This window comes from Cuculus canorus, chromosome 11, assembly GCF_017976375.1.
Source record: "Cuculus canorus isolate bCucCan1 chromosome 11, bCucCan1.pri, whole genome shotgun sequence".
NCBI classification, from domain to species: Eukaryota; Metazoa; Chordata; class Aves; order Cuculiformes; family Cuculidae; genus Cuculus; species Cuculus canorus.
Window position 1 is genome coordinate 11433683 of NC_071411.1, and position 22440 is coordinate 11456122.

The 22440-nt window shown below is 39.4% G+C and overlaps 1 protein-coding gene across 10 annotated transcripts in view; it reads right to left on the bottom strand.

Annotated features, from left to right (window-relative positions):
• Positions 1-22440, bottom strand: part of ITPR1 (inositol 1,4,5-trisphosphate receptor type 1) — a 177856-nt gene that overhangs the window by 113197 nt on the left and 42219 nt on the right. For 7 of the 10 annotated variants that reach the window (XM_054076441.1, XM_054076443.1, XM_054076438.1 and 4 more), the window contains 10 exons: positions 14740-14855; positions 11257-11343; positions 9793-9951; positions 8471-8569; positions 7966-8049; positions 7722-7868; positions 6298-6393; positions 4881-4925; positions 1765-1919; positions 391-490 (listed from right to left, as the gene is read on the bottom strand). In XM_054076441.1, the coding sequence (XP_053932416.1) occupies positions 391-490; positions 1765-1919; positions 4881-4925; positions 6298-6393; positions 7722-7868; positions 7966-8049; positions 8471-8569; positions 9793-9951; positions 11257-11343; positions 14740-14855 (1088 nt within the window). The remainder of the gene's footprint in view (positions 1-390; positions 491-1764; positions 1920-4880; positions 4926-6297; positions 6394-7721; positions 7869-7965; positions 8050-8470; positions 8570-9792; positions 9952-11256; positions 11344-14739; positions 14856-22440) is intronic. The other 3 variants (XM_054076444.1, XM_054076439.1, XM_054076445.1) reach the window with 1 other exon arrangement.

Genomic DNA, 22440 nt, shown 5'->3' on the forward strand with positions numbered 1-22440 from the left:
GTCACATAAAACAAAAGAAAAGCCACACTCCACTTAGTATGAGGCTACTGATCAGGTCAAACTTTTATCAAAGCACCACTCCCTGCAAGCTCAAGGCTGTTTCTAAATTCAGGGAAACAAGGAGAGACTGCAAAATGTTGCTATAAGCAGAGAAAAAACACTCATCGTGATGACTGTCATGCAGTAGAAATTGAACAGTGTAACTCGTAAACTACTATGAAAACCTAATGTTGTAGATAAAACATTTAGCCACAAGCACTATTCATTGCAGTTCCACTGCTTGCTGTTTGACAAACCCAGTAGCCTCAAAGGACTGAAACTTCTGCCAATAGAGCTTTTATGAAAGTACAGGAATCAAAGGATGTGCTTATATAAAGTAACAATACTTACTTTCAGCATGACAGGTTTCTCCTCTTCTTTGTCAATAGGAATATTGGTACTGTGAACCCAGGTGTTAGTGCAAAGGTGCCTAAGCCTGACATAAGAGTTCCTGAAAGAAAGATAAAACTTGCAAATTGAGTCACCTTCCCAGGCAGGAAATCTTTGCATAGAATGAATTGCAAGATGTTGGCAAAAGAAGTAGAAAAAAAATAAGTGCCATTGTTATCCTTGCCACATAGTGTAACAGAAATAAGACCTTTCTTTCTTTATGTCATTCTATAAATCCACCTTAAGAACCTGTTCATATGATGAAATAGTTTCTGCTGTAGAACAGAATTACGTCTACTTTGTTGCTGTAGTTCAGCTGCTGCACAGTAACAAATGAAGCCTCTTCAAATCCTAACACTTCTTATGTATCTAAGTTGTCAGCTCCCTCCCTTACCTTTGTGTTTTTCAGCTGATAACTCCCTGCTAATCTATTTTACATTTTCTAAACAGAGAATTTTTAGACTAGCAACACGAAGAGGTAATGCCCTACAAGCATCAAAAGTCCATTAAGATATTAGAACACATGGCTAGCACACAACAATTTTGTCTAGCCAAAGTCAACAAATCTTTCTTCCATGGAGACAGCAGTTTCCATATTTAGGTTTTTAAGGTATTTCTAGCAATTACACTATTTAGCATATATCAGCTCCTTATGAAAGACACCAAACCACAGTCACACGTGCATCTTCGGCCAGCATAAGAAGAAATCTCCCAGCTAGAGTACAACCCTCCTCTCTCCACACAGCCATGGCAGCCTCAAAGAGAGAAGAGGCAACCAGGATGGCTGCTTTTGGTGGCCATGCTAACTTCTGCTCTAGTGTCTGATGATTAAGAGCTGATAAGATAAAGCAGATGGAACAAATATGCTAGGTTTTCTCACCAACAGTGAAGAGGTTGCATGTAGACTATGTATCTTTGAAAGGCAGTATCTTTTGAGTAGCAAGAGGAACAATACCAACAGTAAAGGACATGTAAAGAAGAGAAAATCAACTGCTAAATGGTTGATGTTACATTCTAGCTAACATAGTACAGACAGGTCACAGGAGTAGCTTGATAGGACACTCAAGGCTATTACTCCCAGTTTGTTCATTAGCAAGGTCATCGCCATAATGTCAATGTTTTTCAGCTGTAAAAGGGGGTTCTACATTATATTAACATTCTACATTATATTAATATACAAATATTTCTACATTAATTTGAGGAAGATTCTTAATAACGAGGGATCAAAAACCAAAAAAAAAAAAGAGGGGGACACAGCTTTACCTAAAAATAAATAATAGAAAAATATCAAACTCAAAAGCAGATGGTCAGTTCCAACACTAAGCTTAGCTGTACCTGGGAACAAGGCTGTCTCCTCCTCGCAAGGTGGTAGGGTCCAACTCAAATATGGAGGAGATATCATTTCCTTCAGGCACAGACACCAGAGAGTACGCCATCCTCTCCTGAGCACTGTGCAAGCCTCTTCTGGAGGCATCCTGCTCAGGATCCAGCTGTGGAAGAAATCCCATCACACAGTCAGACCAAGCCCTCCAGACTCATCTGCCTACTGTTAAATAGATGTGTCCTATAACTTGCAGACAGGACTGAACCACTCCAAGTATCAGTTAAGACAGCTGGGCTTTGGGACACCAGAAAAACCAACTAATAGCTGCCCTTGCCAACCACTTTCTCACTTTCACTGGTGTTAATAACTTCTCAGTATTTCTGGATCACAAACACGATAATTCCTAAACCACAGAGCTGATGTCTTGCTGACAGCGCCAGAAGAGACTCAAAATCTCCAGCCACACATCCCACAGAGCACTGGGAACTCTGGCTAATTTCAGATGACCCACACCTGCTAAGATCCTCCCCCCTGATACTATTGGCTCTTGAAAAGTATTTGAGATATTGCAATTATCACTCTAACAAAGTAAATGAGCTGCAAACAGAAAAATCAGTGACACTATATACCAGCAATCTTGCTAGGAAATCATCAACTTCAGCAGCTAAATCGGAACTCACCTCTTGTCAATCACAGACAAATGAAAGAAAGCTAATCAAGAGGTTCAAGGTCTTGCTGTTTACACTTCAGCTTATGATGCACTCAAACACAATTATACACTATATAGGACATGGCATCTGAAGTACTTCTATTTCCAAAGTGCTAGCAAATGACCACCCTCCCTCTAACAAGGTAACAATATTAACAAACCAGAACATAACTCTGGATTCACAGAGGAGAAAACAACAGGGTAGGAAACAACAAGATAAACTAAGGAAAAGGATCAGCAACTTCCTCTAAAACCTTTCCTAGGAAACTACCAGTTATCATGAGTCAATAAAAAAAGTTGCTGTCTGACATGATGCAGGAGCCAGCTGTCCATGTGTAGGTATCTAAATCCTAGATGTAATTTTCAAAGTGATCAACCAACCAATTTTGTCAGTGTCTCTGTGATCTTGGCACCAGTGGAATGTAGGCACTCAAAGCAGTCAACGCTCAAGTACCTGTCTTTCAAAGTTGCAATCCTTAAACATACGGAAAAGGTATCTAATGCTGCTTGTTCATCCCGATACTCTGTAGTTGGCACATTCGTAGTCAATGAACTTGGCTGCAAAATAGTGACATTTAAAGTCTGATTTTGCACATGGGAACACAGAGATAGCTTTATGGAACAGAAATACACATTGGGAGTTTGCCTTCAAGAGAAGGAGCAACTACATACTGAATACAGTCCATCTGGTGACTTTACACCAGGAGAAATTTGCTCAGTTGGAATGAATTCTCCAAATTTGTGCTGTCTCCATCTCCACAGTACAGCAGCTCTCTGTATTCACAATTTGTACCTCAGGAGACAACTGGTCAGTTACTGAAACTGTGACAAAGCTCAAAATGAGCAGTAACTGAGCAGCAGGATACGGGCAATTCAAGGAGAACTAGAGCTTCAACCCTAAAATTGATAAAAGCAGTCCCTTTTAATGTTGCAAGGGTACAAGCTGGCATCTCACTCCAGCCCATTTAAACCCCATTCTTGCGTACCTCACTAGGGTATAGAGAACAGCAACAAAACAGAGAGCTGTGCAAAGAAACCTGCAGTCCTGCAGACAGCTCACATACGCATAAAGTTGGAGTTGGGATGAAGTTGGATAGAGCAGCCTATGGCACCCTGTCACTAGTGAATGTTAAATGATGCAGTAATTTTGTGTCAGAAATGAATTATGTGCTACCCATCCGATTCTTTATGGTCTATTTTTGCCATCTAGTGGTAAAGAGACAGAAAGGACAAAGCCAAAAGCTCTTGACGCCAGTGCATTATCATGACTACTGCACTTACCAGAAGGTGACATGAACAAAACACCAATAGTATGCATATCTACATAAAAGAGCTCAACACTACCCAAAGAAATTAAGCCAATAAAATAGATCAATGTTGGATGCCTCTATCCTCTGCTAGTTCAGGAGGGGAGCCTGTTCTTTTTCATTTTTCCAGTATGTTTACTGCAATCAAGCTGTCCAAAGATTGATGTTTGCTGCCAAATACCACCCAGAACTAATCAGAAAGATATCTGGGGACAACGGTAAGCCTTTTAATGACCAGGCTGTAGTGACAAATCCTTTCCAGAGGTAAACTCCATCTCACAGGGTTTCAAAGCATCACAATGAATTAAGCTCTTTTCAAAAATCAGAATTAGTTCTTTTTCATATCCAAATGGGGCAAATCTTGCATAACAGAGGATAAATAACCAAGAAGGCTGCATAAGCCTACAATCAAATCCAACTGAAAAAATGTAATTCACAACGGAAAGTTCTGTTCCAGTTTTATCTGTTTTCAACTACTGAAGCAACGCTGTTTTACTTGGACACCAAAGAGAAGCTTCTATTAATACAAAGCACTAGCACACTATCTTTGACACAACAACATTTACCACATACAACACAGACTCGCTTTCACAGGAAAATCGGAAGAATGGCATGGAAATCATTCTCACCCTGCCATTCTTGCTCTCTAGACCCTTTATCCTGGCTTTCCTGTGAGAAGCTAAAACGAGAAAGGGAATTTGTTTCTTTTAACAAGGAGATCAGACAACTGACTGGCACAGCACTACACAAACATCCCAGTAGGGACACTTGCCACCCGATGTCACCTTGAGCAATTTGCTTTCCCGATCTATTCAAGACAGTGCTTCAAGGAGGCAAAGGTTTAAGAAACAGGAAGACAGAAAAAGCAATGCTACTAAGAGGGGAGGTGACGGGGCCCAGGTAACAAAAGTTACTCTTCACTAAAGCCTAATCTAGTTTTTAATATCCACTCCTCTGGATAGGCCTAAAAAGGCTTCAGATCATTCTGAGTTCTTTAGTTTATTCACTAGCAACAAAGCCTGGACCATTTATGCACTAGCCAGGTAAACACCTGGGTCTGTGTCAAGCCCTCCTCAATCAGGGGCAAGATCATACTCTTGCCTATACTTACTGAGGATTGACACTCCAGGTCATCTTCCTCATAGTCAGGGTTTACCTGATGAAACAGAATCACAGGCACGTCAAAAAACTAACAGAGCTGGAAGCAGGAAAAAACCTCAGCACGGTCTAAACTTATTTTGTAAAAGATGCATTCTACTGCTACAGCACTACCAGACATGCAGAATAAATATACTGTGCCAACCCAGTCATTTCTAACAGCGCATCTCTGTCCATGAATTAAGTAGCTACGTAATCTGCTAACGTGCAGAAAGATTTATCTTGTTCAGGATAATCACTGAAGGAGCAAGAAAGTTAAAGAGTTACTAAGTTTCAGATTTTGGTTTTTTTTAAATCCAAGTGGAATTTCCAACTAGAATCTACTGGCTCAGCAGAAATCTTTTACAACAAACACTATTCCAACCATGGATCAGGTGAGCAATCTCTGCTATATTTTTGCATGATGTAAGACCGTGTTTTTGTTTGGACTGATTAGCAAACCCAAGACTTACTGTATACTGGATGACTACTGAAAAGGCTTTGCAAGCGTACGTGTGACAAAATGCTGCTGTTTTTTCCAAACTGCCTATTAAAAGAATACAAAATGGGATATGTAATCTGGACTTTTCCTGCTGAAGCTCTGAGAGTCAACAGCATCAGCTGAGACAGCCCATCTGCCTGGCAATGCACTCTTACATCGAGGACAGCTTTTCCTTATAGAGGAGTTTCTGTATTAGCATGCTGATATATCCAAGTAAATGAAAGTAATGTTAGTAAACATTTACGATTGTTGAGCCACAAAACTTATGAAATTATAACCATTAGACTTATTTTTGCTTTTTTAATAAAATGTCTCGTAGTCTTATTTCAGTGGGGGAAACATGTCCAATATGGACATAGAAGGAGACTTATTTTGTGCTTCAACACCTAAGCATTACCTGCAGCTCTTACAAGACTGGTCTGAAGTCTACTTACATTTTTACTTTGCACTCAGTTCCACAACTCTGCTCAGAAACCAGTGATTTAAGAGAAATTAACAATAGCACAATTCATTTCCCCCTCAAAGGCTATAAGCCATTTACAATTTATTCATCTATTAATAAATTCATCTTGATTCTACTGCCCACATAACAGGATACTATTTAGTGCCTATTCTCTGCAGGAGAAAAGTTACTGCCTCTAGAGTTCCTACAAAAAGTGAAATAAGCTCAAGACTCCCTCCGTACTGTTACATTTTTCCAAGTCTCTCATCTTGTTTTCCATGTTTAGCCATCTACTTTTGTATTAATACTAAGGACCCAAACACCACTCTCCTCTCCTCCCTTATGTCTATTTTTAAAGCAGGAAATGGGAGCTTTTCACAAAGTGTAAGAGGCAGGAAATACTGTGGAAGGAAAGGCAGAGCTTCCAAGCAAGCCCCCAACACCTACCTCTGCTGCTAGGTAGTGTCCAGTAGCAAGGTGTTTGAATCTGAAAAGGCTATTCCAATATCCTGCACCACCACGACAAGGATCATGCTGCACCACCTGCAAGGAAAGACAAACCCCATTTACACTGTCCATAAGCAAACTCAGTTTTCAAACATAGTATTTACCTTATTTCATATATGGGTAACAGAAAAGAGAACAAGGAGCTCCAGAAAAGATGAAATAAGTTTTCATATGTGAACAACGCTCAGTACAGTAAAAACTCTGAGCAGACTACTATTGGTTCACCTCAACAATTTACAAACAATAATGTTCTGTTCATAGTCAAAAGACTATCTTTTTACGAAGTCACTGGCCATGGCTGGTAGTCCATTTGAGTCTGGTGAGTGATGGCAGGAAGATTATGGTTCAAAGTGGCAAAGAAGTAATTAAAGAAGGTGCTCTAGATGTATACGTCCTGAAGAGATGCACTAGGTAATTTGACTTTTTGCTGTAACTAAAGCAGGTGAGGGAAGACACCTGGAAATATTTCAAGTGCAATGATGCTCTACCAAAGAATATGAGGACTATCATATTGACTCTCTAACTTCTCCCATGGCAAGCAGAGCCTCCAACATCAAATGACCTGATCCTTCATATCGGCTGCTCTGTGAGCACATCCACTTCCTTAGAGAAAAAACGGTATAGCCGACCTATGCCTTTTGTGGAAGGACTAGCTTACCTCTGCCTCGCATTTATCACCAGGTAACTGCATACACACAGTTACTACAGAAGCTACTGATGTGTTGTAACATGCTGAAAAGTTAATTCTAAGTGGGCTTCCAACGTATATCAAAACTATATGAAAACTACTTATCCATCATTACGATTAATTTAATGATTCTCACCTGACAAACATTTTAAACCATAAAACAACTCCAATCACACCAATACAGTAAGGATACTTAAAGAAGCTAGCAATGGCAAAGGCATTAATCATACTCTTTAAAAGCCAAGTAAAGAAAAAAAAATAGTCCAAACAAACAATGCACAGTGAGTAGCAAAGGCCTGCAATCTCCTATCAAATGAAGATATGCATAATTACATCATTCCACACGTAAAACACTGTTTGATACACTCAGCAAGACAGTTGAAATTAATAGGTGGTGTTAAACTTCAGTGACTGGTAAGAAAATAATATCATAGATGTCTATCTGTTCCCTTTTTCTGAATCATCAAACACTTGTATTTGAGAAATATATGCTGCAGGATTAGAAATGAGAACTCAGTTTTGATTTTGCACTGAAAGCACAGCAAGAACAGGCATTTTAAGATTAAACTTCAAACACTACAATAATTTTTACCTAAAAAAAGAAATCCAGATACATATTACTTTAAACAGTAATTGTTCCTGCAAAGCAACCTCCAGCCTCAGTTATAATTCTTACCTCTACTTCCCACAGGGCTTTTGAACTGGTTGCAGATGTGGCTGACTGTCTCCCCGTCGTTCTCAGGAAGACATGCTGCTTCTTTCTGTGCTCATCACAAGTCAGAAACTTCTCCTGTTCTGCATGAAACAGCCTTACCACATCCCCCTGTCAAGGCCCAGACAGGATGGTCAACACAAGCATTACCCATCAGTGAACGAGTTAGAGGCAATGAGTTAGAGGCAAGCAGAGTTTTGAATCTTACCCCCTTGAGAATATCATCTTTGTTATCGCTCCATTTCATGAAGAGGACTATCTTCCAGCTTGTATTGCAATTCACAGAGTTGACCTAAAAGGACAACTAAAACCATTAGTCCCACTGCCTGCACAAGATACTGGCACAAACTACTGCCTTGCTTTACAGATCATTTTCAACAGAATACTACAGTCTCTGTTCCATTATTCTAGAGAAGGAAAGCCTTTTTCGTATTTACACCAAAACAAGTAGCTGACTTGCTACTCATCACTACAACATGATGTTTGATTTTGAAGGAAAACATTTTTAGCCAGTCAAGCAAGAGAGATCAAAGTAAATGTTCTATCTAATGCTTAAAAGATATGAGAAAAGTTTTCTGGCTCTATTAAGTTGCTGATTAACAAGATAACCAGTTCTAAACAATGTCACAGGTACAAACCAACTTACTGCCTGCCCTAGCAGCTTAGCTGAAATACAGAGTATGGCTGTTCCAGCTGTGGCAATCTGCCCTTACCTCATTGCATCCCGGATTATCGACAAGCTGATGACTACTTGCATGGAGAGGCTGGCCAGCGTTGACAGGATTCAAGACTACTTTGTCTCCAATGACAACCTGCAGAGAAGTGCAGAATGAGACAACCTCAACCTGAGAAAGCTCTTTCATTTTTTAATGGGAGTGATAGGAAGAAATCACCTTCTAGGAGTTTGGAGTGATGCCAGTCTGCGTATGAAAACCAGGAGTCTGTTTGCTTCACAATTTGGCTCATCACATTCAGTCATTCAGGCAGGAAAAAAAACCCCTATACTATTGGACTCAGGCTTGCAGAAGAAATACAGACTGCAATTCTGCTAACTAACCTACCTGCTACCCTTCCTGACATTTCATTAGTTAATGTTTAACAAATAATTCCTGAAGTGAAAGGTCAGCTAAAACTCCTCCTCCTAGGAGACACACTTTCATTTGTAACATCAGATTCTTGACCAGGCTGGCTTATGACCCAAGACAAATGTACTTTATTACGGACAGTAAAGGTCCTGTTCTTCCATTCTTTCAGGGCAAAGTCTTACTTCAAGTAAACACCAAAAAAACTTTTCTGTATTGAATAGAACTGTTATTAGTGATGCAGTGTCTGACAATTGATATGATTTAAACGAGATTAATGGTCACTTACACTGTGCTACTCAGTGCTTTCGCTTTACCAGGTGCGCATGTCCACGGAAAAGAAGCCACACCAAAATGTATGCAGCCACCCCACAGAATAAATTATTCCTTTTCAATAAAGTTAGAAGCGCATACATATATATATAGACTACACCATATAGCACACTGAAGCTCAGTTTTAGACAGTATCCCTATGTAATTCAGATTTGTAAAAAAAACTATTAGGAGATTAAAACAATAATGCATTTAATCCAGAACCAATTATTTTCCAAATTTCCCATGAACAAGACAATGCAACCTCATTACCACCTCACTCTTCATACACAAAATGATCAATTCTGATTTCAAACTGACATAATTGAAAATGAGATGCTAATTATTTGTTCCAAATCTACTCAAGGAGCTCAACATTTCCTACCATTTTGAGCCGGACAGGAATTGAGAGAGACTAGTGTAATTAGGTGCCTTATTCCCTCTAACGTTAAATCATTCCACGTTTCCAAAATACAAGTTACCATAGCAATTTTCCTCCCCCTCATGACAGCATAGGAAAAAGGTTGTTCCTGCAACATCACGCACTGAAAGATCTGTGCATTTCATTAATTGCAAAGGCAGGCCTCCTGAAACAAGCTTTGCACCAAGTAACACATGAAGAGATTCCTCTCAGCACTTACGCTGTCTCCAATGGAACGCAGTTTGTAGAAGGGCTGTATGTAGAACCAGGAACCTTCATTTCCAGCTTCATCCAAGGTCACCCTCATAGCATTCTTCTCTAGCAGAGCTGGAAGCCTCTTATTTACTGTTAAGTATTTGTTACTTTTTAAGTGAAGCAGCTAGAATAAGAATTAGAGTTCAGTTCTGAGAATGCTCATTTTTCCTTCCCTCAATATAAACAGTGAGCGTGAATAAAATATCCACAGTATTAAACAGAAGTCAAAAACTCATACAAACATACTGATCAATTCAGGCATGATTTCACTTACACTTATTTCAGTTATATATATATAGAGTCCTACAGCACAAAACTTCCTCAGCTAAACCAATGGTCCCCTTCTCCAGCATATGATAAGCACGTTAAACGCCTCCCAATCTACCCAGTTCCACCCAACTGTTGTTAAATGCCCAGTAAATATAGCAGACAAGTACAGAAAGCACTTGTTCATGCTTTTTGACTACCAGAAATGGAGGTTACTCACAGAACATTTGAGAGTTATGGCAAAACATGGGCAAAGCTTATCATGGCTCTTAATAGTGTTGATGTTTGTAGTCCAATCCTAAAAAGCAGATTTCCCTGCCACCTCCAAAAAACAGGGAAATAACGCAATTAATTCAACCAAGGTAGGGGCTTCCCTGCTCTTCCTTCATCAGGTTACTCCAAATCCTGCAAAAGCTGCACAACCCATTTCTCCTTGCACAGCAAAGCCCTGTCTGCCTGCGCCTCTGGCTACCCCCTTTGTTGGCTTATATTACATCAGCAGAAGAAAATAAAACCATTTACAGAGGAGTTCCTTAATCTAAGGCTCAAAACACCCATGTAACCACCCATACTTCTAAGTGCTGGGGCACTCTACCTGGTGAAAATAGGTCTGCTTTTCTTCCAGGATGAAACAGCGTCTGGTGCATACTATGTTCCCCATTTGTTAAAGACCTCTCTTTTTTAATTATGCAATTACTCTACTTTCCATTTTTCTTGGTGTTGATGTATTTTTTTTCCATTCCCTGGGACCTGCATATCATTTGCTTCAATGGACTATGATTACTTTTATGGCTCCTTTTTGCTTCTCTGTGTCAGTTTACCACCCAATGTGTCAATATTTGCTTTAAAGAGACCATATTTGCCACTGTACCGTGCCTGTGCCACATTCCAAATGGCCAACTCTAAACAAGTATTTCTGAAGAAAGCAACCATATGCTGACCTCAAAATAAAGCACAATTAACTCATAAAGAAAATTGATATTATAGCTATATATAGCATAGCTATACACCGAGTTCTTGCTTCATAGGATCCCACTTCACGACACTATCACATCCTGCAAAGCTACAGAGTCTTGTCCATGAATTCCAGAAAATGAAAGTGACACTGAGCAAGGAGTTTCAGCAAAAACCTATACAGCTTCCAAAGGTGTTCACAGCCTACCTGGATAACATTGCCATACTGGATGACTGTTCCCAACAGCTTTCGGTTCTCAGTTTCATTCTGCTTCTTTTCCAAATCTGCTGCATGCTGAAATTGAAGAACAAGTCAGTTGCTGACAGCTTTATAAAAAGTATAGCCAAGTATCCTAGGTACTTGAAAATTAGTTTAAAAAAATGGAAAAGCAGTGAGCATCTGAAACAGTATAATGTCCTTTTTCCAATTTCGAACAGCATCTTTTCCAATTCCCTTTTTCAGTTGCTTAGGAAGATACACACGCATCATTTAAGCAATCAGTAATCTGGGTAGAATTTTACAAAATTCTGGAATAAACAGGACGAAACACTCGGACAAGTCATGTAAACACAACACCACACGTATGGAGAGAAGGCAAAAAGGCTTAAGCTAAGAAGCCTACATTACTTGCTACTGATTTGTATACACATTTCAAAGCGAAGGACCTCACCTCTTCATCTTTATTTTACATTGGCGATACAGGCCCCAAGTTTCCATAGCCTGCCTTTTCACCATGACTTCAATCACCCTCCCCATGCAGCACAACTATTTAAACCACACTTAGAATCCATGAGTTCCCAACCTCCCAGCAGCACAGAGTTCATCCATCAGGAGGCTGAAGGATACCCTACACTACAGCAGCAACCAGCTGTGAAAATACAGTTGATATTTCCCTACCACAGTAACATGGTAATAAAAGGGAAAGTCATTGCAAAATTGAATAATCATAGGGATACATTTTCCTGTTTAATAATTTGTAACCAGCCTCTTGCACTTTATTTCATTTTAAAAGAAGTGAGCTATTTTGCCCAGGCTCTTATTAAACCGTTTCTTATGGTAAAGAAATTCCCCCTTACTTTAAACAAAACACAAATTTACTCAGCTAAAAAAAAAATTTGCTTTAACTGATGATGATCTGACAAAATAATTTAAAACCAGATTTTTTTGGGAGGCTAAACATCAATGTTTATGGTTTGGTTCTCAGATCTCAAGGACAACATGTCCAGTTTTCACCTGGAGGTGCCCATAGTTCATAACATAGTGGGGTAAAGTAATGATAGCACAGGACAAAGCTCAGCTACTGCAAAGGAAGAGCTATCTGGATACAGTCATAAAATTTCAGCATCTTCAGCTTCCACAGAACATGCTATTTTTAGAAGTAGTGCTAGGTAAGATAGCCGGCTCCTGCTCCGAGACAACCTGGAATACCACTGCTCTTTTAAATAAAAAAAAAAAAATTCAGAAATACAATGCATCAGAATTTTCTCTTTATTATTGTAAAACAACTTTTTTTGCTTGATTTCAAAGTCCTCTGCTCAGAAAGAATTTCTTCGTGATGCTAGAGCCCTCTCAGCCATCAAAGGGAGTCACGGAACACAGGACTTCTCTCCCTGCACTGGATTACGTGCCATATGTATTATGAAGAAAACAGATTATTCTGACAACATGATTAAGATTTTGGATGCATGGCAAAAACACATACCAAAACTGACAATCACTCAAGAGGAAACACTTTCTCTGGCCACTAGATGTCAGCTTCTCAAGCAGCAACGGTTCTTGATACTGAAGACAGACAAGTGTCCCAGATTTTAAATCCCTTAAATGGCATTAACTTAAAATAACCTGACCTCAGCATTGAGCACTCCAGCAGACAATAAATTCCACCAGCAGACAAACAGAAGCCAAAAAAGGCAAATGATGATGAATACATCTTGCATCACCAGTTTCATTAGAAATTATATGCACTGATAAACCTAATCAGAGGCAGAGATAACAATTGTATGCATGTTTCAGGGCATAGCCTCCCCCATCACGCAAAAAGCAGAGTTTTTTAGCATATTCCACGGGCAAACAAATGGAAAGGATGACACATGCATCATAAGACTGGCAGAAAAGTAAGTTTTTATAAATGAGTGATGTACATGGGACCAAATTATTTCAAAACCATATCATCAGTTCCAGGTCACTGAAGACCTGATTTGGCAAATGGTACATAAAGATTAGCCTTTATGTTGAAGTAACACATTAAATAAACACCAATAAAACTGTAAAGTACTCAAATCCTTACACCTAATCAAGTATGCAGTTCACGCACAGTGATACATATCGGTACAAACATCACTCAGCTGCGGCTTAATACTGGAAAAATCTAATCCTGTATTTCCATAGGGACACTGGTACAAGATGGTAAAGTGTCAGAGGAATAAGAGCAAGTACCAAGAACTTGAACTGGCATGTAGTGAGGAAAAAAACCACAACTTTAAATGACATTGTAATCCAGACAATTACAAACTCCTTTTCTTCTACACAATGCAATAGACTATGTATTGCTCTTAAAATCCATAAACTTACACACACAACCTGTGGCATAAACTCTCCCCAGAGTCTACAACAGAAAAAACAAACCCAGAATCCCTCATTACTTAAAGCCTTCAGGCATGGTCTGCTTCTCTTATTAATGGAGCAGGAGAAACGTGCATAAGCAAGGGACCTTTGTCCTACAGCCAGTACCAAAATAGCTTTCTACTTGCTAAGTTAATACTTCTAAGGTTATAAAATCAACTTTTCAGAAGCAAAATGAGTCAAACACTCAGCTTTTGTGAAATGCAGGAGCAAGGCAGCCATATGGCAATCAGCAAATGACACTCTCCTGCAGGGCCATTTCGTATTTCAGTCTACAATGAGCTTAATATAGGCTTAAAGAAACTAAAAATATTTAGAATTGTAATTTTGACATGAAGTACTCTAGCTATGTAATTTTAACATAAACACGGAGTTTATTTAACTCCAAAGTCAACAGATGGTATTTCATTTAAGTTGGCTTTCTTTATATAGGAACTCTAAAAACAGCAATCAATCGCCTTACTCGTTTTCAACTCCTGAATGTCAATATTTTACCCAGAAAATCTTAAATACTGCAAGTTAATAAGAAAGGAGAGGCTGTCTGGTCTTATAATTACTCATAATTAGCTATCAGCCTTAACACATATCAAAAGCAGCTATATTTGTTTGAGGAATCCCAATAAATGGACCGGATCAGTAGCTCAGATGGCATCTACCAGTACAGCTAACGCCCATGACAGCCCACATCGAGATGCAATGCTTGAGAGTCTTCTACTCTGTGTAACTCTTTGAAGCGCCCTATTTTTATGCTGTTACCACACAAAGCGCCCACGACTACAGGTTATCACATACTAATGACAAAAGCTCAAATGGCAACCATCACTTTAAACCAGTACCACACATACTGGCGCTGGGACACACAGACCTTGAAGAGCATGTTGTCATTAATCAGAGCATGTTTAGAGAATTAGATCCAGTCCATGTCTCAAAACAAGTCTTGTAACCCGATTTCTATATGCTTTTCTGCTGCCTCTGGGTTAACCATGTCAAGTTGATTGGAAATACTTACCCAAAGCAGTATGGATGGGAGTGTTGATAATCAATAGAAGCCTAAACATTAATACTTACATGCAGTTTATTGAGTAGCACAGCATCTGTTGTGCTGTTCGCTCCTGGCTTTGCTGCTTTCCAAAACTGCTTTTGAGCAGAGTACCGGTTCATAGGACATAGTTTGAACAGGCAATCTATAAAAAAAGAGAAAATGAAGACAGAGATTGCTTCAACCATTTGTAATTGTATGGATTCTCACTGTTAACATTGTCCAAATACTCCAGCAGCAAGGAAAGGTTAATAAACAAATTCCAAAAAGCTCTTGATCAGACAAATGCTTTTTTGAGCAATGGGAATGTTGCCTCATGAATGATAAAAACTAACTGTTGCTGCCAAACATCTGATGCAAGACCAGAAAAATTATATTTGTCCCAGTCAAAAACGCTGCCACACTAAAATGGTAACACATTTCAATGCTTTCCCAGGCAAACAGATCCATTTTACACAGTTACAACTTTCCATTTCTTTACTTTAGCATGTACACTACAACATATAGTAATGTTAGATTGAGGGGTTCTGGCTTGGTTTGATATTTGTTTTGGTTTAAAATTGAATTCCTTCTATTGCTAGAGAAAAGGAGACCCAAAGAATTGGGGATACTCACCTAATCAAGTAGAAGCAGCATAAAACACCCCCAAACAATAGCATGCACAAACACAGACAGGCAATGCATAGTTCCAGGTAACAGCAACCCCCTTGGGGTGTCAGGTTGTTACCCTGTCCATCAACACTGTTTATTTAACCTTCTGCCCCGCAAAAGCCAAGAATTGCAGCCCATTAGTCTTATTAAAAATAAATTTTTATAAGAAAGAGACTCTAACTTATCAATAATAAAACCAAATTAGCTGCATTTACTATTTTTTTGTCTTCTCTGTTGCTAAGCAACTGAACACGTAAAAAAATAAATTAAGCTATTCAAAGACAGTGCCCAAAGTAGCAGCCTAGAAGTTTAAACAAAGCGCCAAAAAAGCCAGAAGGGCTGTTCCCAGTGCCGCTTTGGCAGTGGCACAGATATAACACGTTGGGCTTCTAATTCTTATGGTATTTCACAAGACTCCTGACATACTCCCATCACAGGCAAACAATGCAATTAGGGAAGCAGCAAGATGAGGAGACACCTACCTGGGGCTTTTATCATCCCTGTCTGAAAAGCACAGTTGCTTGAGGGCTACCTTGCTAATGGACACATTAGATCCATGTCAACCAAAAAGGGAAAAAACCCACACTGAAGATGAGACATTTCCACTCTGCCACAGGTAGAAGTAGCTGAGGGGACCGAGACCTTCTGGAGACAGACCTTGACCATTTTACCTCAGGATGCTGTTTGAGATGGGCACCTTCACCCTCCTCATGCCTTTCTTAAAGAAAAGACCCATTTGATGTCACACTGCCTGCCTGCTTAATCCATCCCCAAAGCACCATTAGAGCACACTGGCCAAATATCAAACACTTTTCACAGAAGGACAAAAGTCGGTCTTCAAAACTAAATCCCCCTCTAAAAAGCTGAAGCACAGATGGCAGACTGTTGTTTCATCCCATAGAGAGCCACCAACCACCAAATGGGCTGATTAACCTGTCCCAAATCACCACTGCAATCCCTGCAACCCACTCAGCTAGCGGCCCAGTATACCAGTGACAGATGCAGTAGGCTCTGGGTAGGGCACTGCGGACCTTTAATGGAGTGTAACATACTGTGGAAGGTGAACGTGGAAGGGGATTTAATTGCATCTATCCAGTAACACTCACCTCCACTTCAACACTACCAGCTTCTGAACAAACAAGGAAAGTTGAAAACGAAGTGCAAACCACACTTTGCAGGTTTGCTCCCTTTGATGTATTTTTCATTTACATAAAGATGATTCACGGAGATTGACAGAACAGATCCAAAAAGCCACTGCACGCTGGCACTTTAAGCTAAGACTATGCATTGCAAGCAACACCCCACTTACAAAATTTTCTATTTTTGCTTAAACCATCAGTTCACACAATGACAGCAATTAACACACAGAACTGCATAGAAGCATTAATTGTATGCTAGATTTAGTCACAGTGCAAGTGTACTTCTTTCCCATCCTCTTCAATCAAGAAAGTTGTCAAGTTAAGCCTAACTTGTACACTGCTAACTGCAAGCAACCCCCTCTCTTCTCTGTAGCGTATGGGACAAGGTCTACGACCATTTGACCTTGTCCAACGCAAGAAGGGAAAACACAACATGTTTTTTCCTAGGTTCTCTTCCTAAATTGCAAAGCTACAGATCTAAACCAAACAAAAGCACCCAACGTTTTTTCTCTAATATTTGTTCTATGAAATCTATTTATTTCACTGAGGAGCGAACCTTAACCTTATTCACCTCGATATGATCGCAAGATGCTGGTCAGTCCTGAATGCATTTCACCATGGGTCAAACTATATCAACTTTACAGCCAGGAGACTTTTAGATCTTCAGAGTCCATAGGCTTATACGTACACAAAAATCAACATGCAAGGATGTGTGAGCTAATTAACATCACGGTCAGCAATCTGCAGCCCACAGTAGTGATGACTGTGCACGAGAAACCAGCTACTTGTCAGACACTACGCTGTGGAAGTCAGGTCTATTTCTAACTGATTCAAAATTAGGCCAAAGCAGCTGAAACAATCAACTATCTGCTGGTATCACAGATTGACACAGTGTTAGCCACACAGCAAAGGTGACAAACCCACTACTGCAAAGTGATTACATTTTCTTTTTCACTGTTTGTTAAATATTAACCACGAAGAAATGCATTTTTTTTTCAGATCTTCATGATATACAGTGAAAACCAGAATTAAACACAGAAGTGCAAAAATAAAATACTGCGTAACTGCTGATGAAATGATGACACATCAACAAGCCTGAACATGGACAAAGGTCCCGCCAGAAAAAGTGATTGCGTAATTGTATACCACCCCATCATGCACGTGGATGATGAATGAAGGTTACACGGACACGTATTAAATATGCATTTCAATGCTTCCAAGCTAAATCCTGTTCTTTCATCAACAATCACTTTGCATTTAATAAACTGGACTGAGTAAGACTATAATTGCACCATTTGATACATTAATGCTCTTACTGTTTGGACATTTAGATCCCCACATGGGCCTCTGCCACCTGCAGCTCACAAAAATAGTCAACAATGTTTGGCTAACCTCTGCCTGTACCAGCATCACAGAGGAATAACCAAATGTAAGGATATAGGAAACACTAGAAAATTCCGTGTTTTGTGGTATTCAGTGGTTCAATGGAGAAAAACTTGTCGGCTACATTACTCCAATTGCAATTCTTCTACTCCATCCTTTTAACTGTCTTTTCTCCCTTTTCCATTCCTTTCTTTTGTACTACACCTTGCTCCTTTCCTACCCAGTCATAGTCTCCAAATTTCCAAACTTTCCTGCCACTCCACACCCAACTAGCCAATCAATTTATTTGGTCCCCAACAAGGAGGATCAATTCACTCCTCCTCCTTCCCTCCCAAGACAACATACAGGTCCCCACCTAATACTTAAAGAGGGATTATGCTTTGCCCAGACAATCTTCATCTCCCAAGGTTTCCCACCTTCATCATCGAAGGCGCCTAACACTCCCAATGCCTAAGGAACCAGAACTTTACAAAGAAAAGCCTGGGCTCTTTTCCTTAACCATTACCATCATACTTTGCCAATCACTTTTTAGGAAAAAAAAAAAAAGACATCTGGGAAAGGTACCTAGGAAAAAAAAATCAAAAAGAAAAACAAACAAAAAACCCAACCAAGCAAACAAACAAAAAACAAATCAGCCAAAGAAGCAAAACTTAAAAGCATTGGGCTGGAAAAGCATCCCCTAACAGAACCCTTCAGCCAGCCTTGAGCTTCCACAGGGCTTCCACCTCACTTTGTAGAGAACAGGAACTGCTGTGCATGGGGGCAGGTAAGCTGCTGCTGGGCAAGTGAAAATTATCATATGGCCAGTCTCTCTAAACAGGTAATAGCATCTGGGCTAACAGACACAGCAGTGTCACCGTGTCACATACCATAAAATCTGTGAGCTCCCTCTGTGCCCTGTGACAGCCAGCGTGCTGGCTAACCTGTCCCTGTTCTACTTGTCAGGTTCAGTTCAATCAGTTATGCATAATTTTTGCTTTCACAGAAAAATAATAAACCAGACCAGACTGATTTTTCTTTTTTTTTTTAAAAACAGACTCTCTTGCGTGGGAATTTAAGTACCATTTAGGTAGTGCGTTAATATGTTTTTTATAAAATATAACACAAGACTTGTCCAAAATTGCAAATACCCACTAACCAGGTAACTAACCCACTGAGAGGCTGGAATGACTTGGAGAACCAAGTATTTCTGAGCCCACTTGCGATAATCGTCACCTTCTTTGATTACAACCTGCCTAGAAATACATAACTCCAACATACCTATGCAATTCCAGCCTTCCCCACCACATGGGGCATTAAGTGATGTCAGTTCTACCCTCAGTATATTAAGACAGTTCAGAAAACCGGTCAACTGACCCTGCCAACATCCTAAGCTCCCTGTGGTGCCTCTGCTGGGTGACAGCTGGACACCAGTCACTATTAAAACTTGCCATATTTCCTACTTTCAGTGATCAGCTCAGATCAGTTTTGAGTTGCAGCACACAATTTTTCTCACTCTGTCATTCTCCAGCGTGCTCATTTCTAAATGATCTGGAAGCACTTTTAGCTTCAGCCAGGCAGGTTGTGTAATATACCACTCATCATTTTTTCCAAATCTCCCCTGGCTATTTTAAGCATTTAGTAGAAAGTCTTCACCAGCTTTTCTGCAGTTAAAGAAAGCAGGCATCAAATATTTTGTTGGCAACAAAAAAAAGTGGGTCTTTATTTCATTTTTTAAATACAGACTCAGACTTCACAAAAGGCGAAATGAAGAAAGGTAAGAGTCAAGAAAAAATACATCCTTCTCTCTCAAAAATCATACTTCAAAGTACTTCCCGACCAGGGAGATCTATAAAGATGGAGATATTCAAATAAGTCACTTACAAACCCCACTGAATATTTAACACTAACACAGCTGTTTCTTCATCATTTGGAAAAAAATAAACTTTTTTGCGCAGCAATACTAAAATTGTAAGAACATTTGCATTCCCTCTTGAAATTTAGCAGTTTCTCTTCAGACTTTTCTATACTTAGACACCTGATATTTCTCCTGCTTCACAGGAGAGACTAAATATAAGGACAGTATTTCTTGATTTTTATTTTCAATATAAAAAATAGCAGCAAAGATGATGAAGCAGTAACATAGGAGGCAATGGTAGAAATGTGCAAGTAGAAAATCTTGACTTTGTATTTATGAAAGTTGCACAGCTTTAATGCACTCACAAGGATGATAACACTCCACAGGATGAGGAGATTATTTATTTGAAGACAAAATGAAGACCTCTTTTGTGTTTAAGTGAAATATTTTCATGCAGGAGGCATACAGAACACAAAATGCATATATTCAAACACAGGCAAGCTTCATCTCATCAGAAGCCCTCAGATTACTACATTGTCTATTTCTATACTTGTTCCTTCTGAGGTTTAAAATGAATAGATGACAGCCTAAGAGATTCAAAGAATATAGAACAAAAGCTGCCACAGAAATGTGTTGATTATTAATCACTTCTGCATTTCCATAAAGAGGGAAAAAAAAAAAAAAGAACCTGATCCTACTGAAATTAGTGCCTTTGTGATGAGAAGACATCCTTTCATTTTCAATTTGCAGTGAACAAGCTTTGCTGGGAGCCCAGCAAACCACTTCAAAACACATTTTGTCAGGATGCACAAAAGACTTGACCTGTTATCGCAGTGGAGCCCAGCGCATCTCCAACAACACAAGCAAGAAACGAAACCCACACTGTACACATCTGGCCCCGTAGAAGATGACTCAAGTCAAATCTCCCACAGCCAACATCTCTGCCATGCCGTAAGTGAGGAAAATTTAAGCGCAGGTAAGCACATTTTTATTCCAAGCCCAGAGATCTTGTCACAATCACATGCTACCCGCAAAGCAACCCAGCCATTCAGGGTTCAAACGCTGAACTAATTACATGATAAAATATATTAGATGTTTCTGCTGCTGTGACGTCTGTTGCCTTCCTTCAGCATGCTCTTGCATCTTGCCTGTTTCAAAGGCTTTCAATGCTTTTCTTTTTATAGCAGAATAAAGGAATAAAATCAACCCTGCAACCAACATCTAAATGGAGAACTCACATGATTTATGGTCTAAATATATTTTAGATTTTTCTGTTAAAATAACCACCCTCAATTCATATCTGCAAGACGTGAGGGTAACCACCCTCTTGCCATTGTACTTGCTCATGCATAGATCTACCAATGGAAATCACTGCTTCATTTTTTCAAGCTGTATGAACATGGGAAATAATGTAATTGTTACTAACTTAGAACTGATGTATCAAATCCAACAAAGGAAGGAGTTGGCAACAGTGATTTCAGAGAGTGAAAAATTATAGACCTGAGAGCTGGACACTGCATATCAATGCCAATTACATAACAGTATTCATTAATCCAACGTTAATTAAAAGGTAATGGCTTCTTGAACAGAGAAAAAAGTAGTGTCCACACAACATTGTTAATAACTTCACAACCAAACACAGATGCACTGAAATCTACTGTGGGATAAAGATGTCCTTCAGTGAAAATTGACCAAGGTAACTTTATTCTGACAAGAAAAAGCAAATACATAGCTCCTCGCCTTTAGGTAAAATTATCTCATGAGGCTCTGGACTTGCTGCCTGGGGTACATTAAGAACCAAAGCACTACCCAGCTGACACCCCCTCAAAGCCCTCAAGACCACAATGGTAGCAAAGTACCCAAAAAACTATAAAAGACTCAAATGAGAAATGCACCTTTACATAAACATCTTCGGTACCAAAGAGTTCAGAATACATCAGTGTTTGTTTTATTTCTGCATGTAACCTCTTTGGTCTCCTTCAAAAAGAAAACTGCTACTCGAAAAGAGAGAAATATTTAGAGACTGAATATACAGGCAGTTCCAAAAGGAAACATTGGCAGGAAAGATCAGATTCATTTTTCAGTCTCTGGTACGAGCAATACTGAGCGAAGATGCTTTGTGAAAACACAAAGCCAGAAAGGGCAGAAACACAAGTAGAAAGAAAAAAAAAACAAAACAACAAACCACTGATGCATTTAACTCAAATTATCCCATTTGACATCTAGAGACCAGGGTAAAGAATACAAGAAAACCGGCAGCCTCCTTGTCACTGAACTGTGGCACCACGATGGATGTTTGCCTGGATGGGTGATAGAGCAGGCTACAAGAAATCTACAAATACCACAAAAGAAAAGAAAACTTTCAAATAAAACTCTTCAGGACAGAGCATGAATATGCCAGGTATCTTTGAAAGCATTAAGGAACAGGTCAAATTATGGGCACAATGGCTAACTTAGACTGACAGAAGCTACTTGAGAATCATCTCAAGAACCTTTAGAAAATCAGAGCATCACAATGGCTTCTGGCTAGTAACAAATACAAGCCAGAAGAAGAAAAAAACAACAACTTCTTAACACCAGGGGAGGGGGGAATGCAAGAGAAGCATACACACCTACATATATTAACTAACCCAGGATCACAAGGAAACTTTTGGTTTCATTGAGTATTTTTACTGTCTTAAATCATGTCCATCTCCATTCCAGCACAAAAACAAATGCTA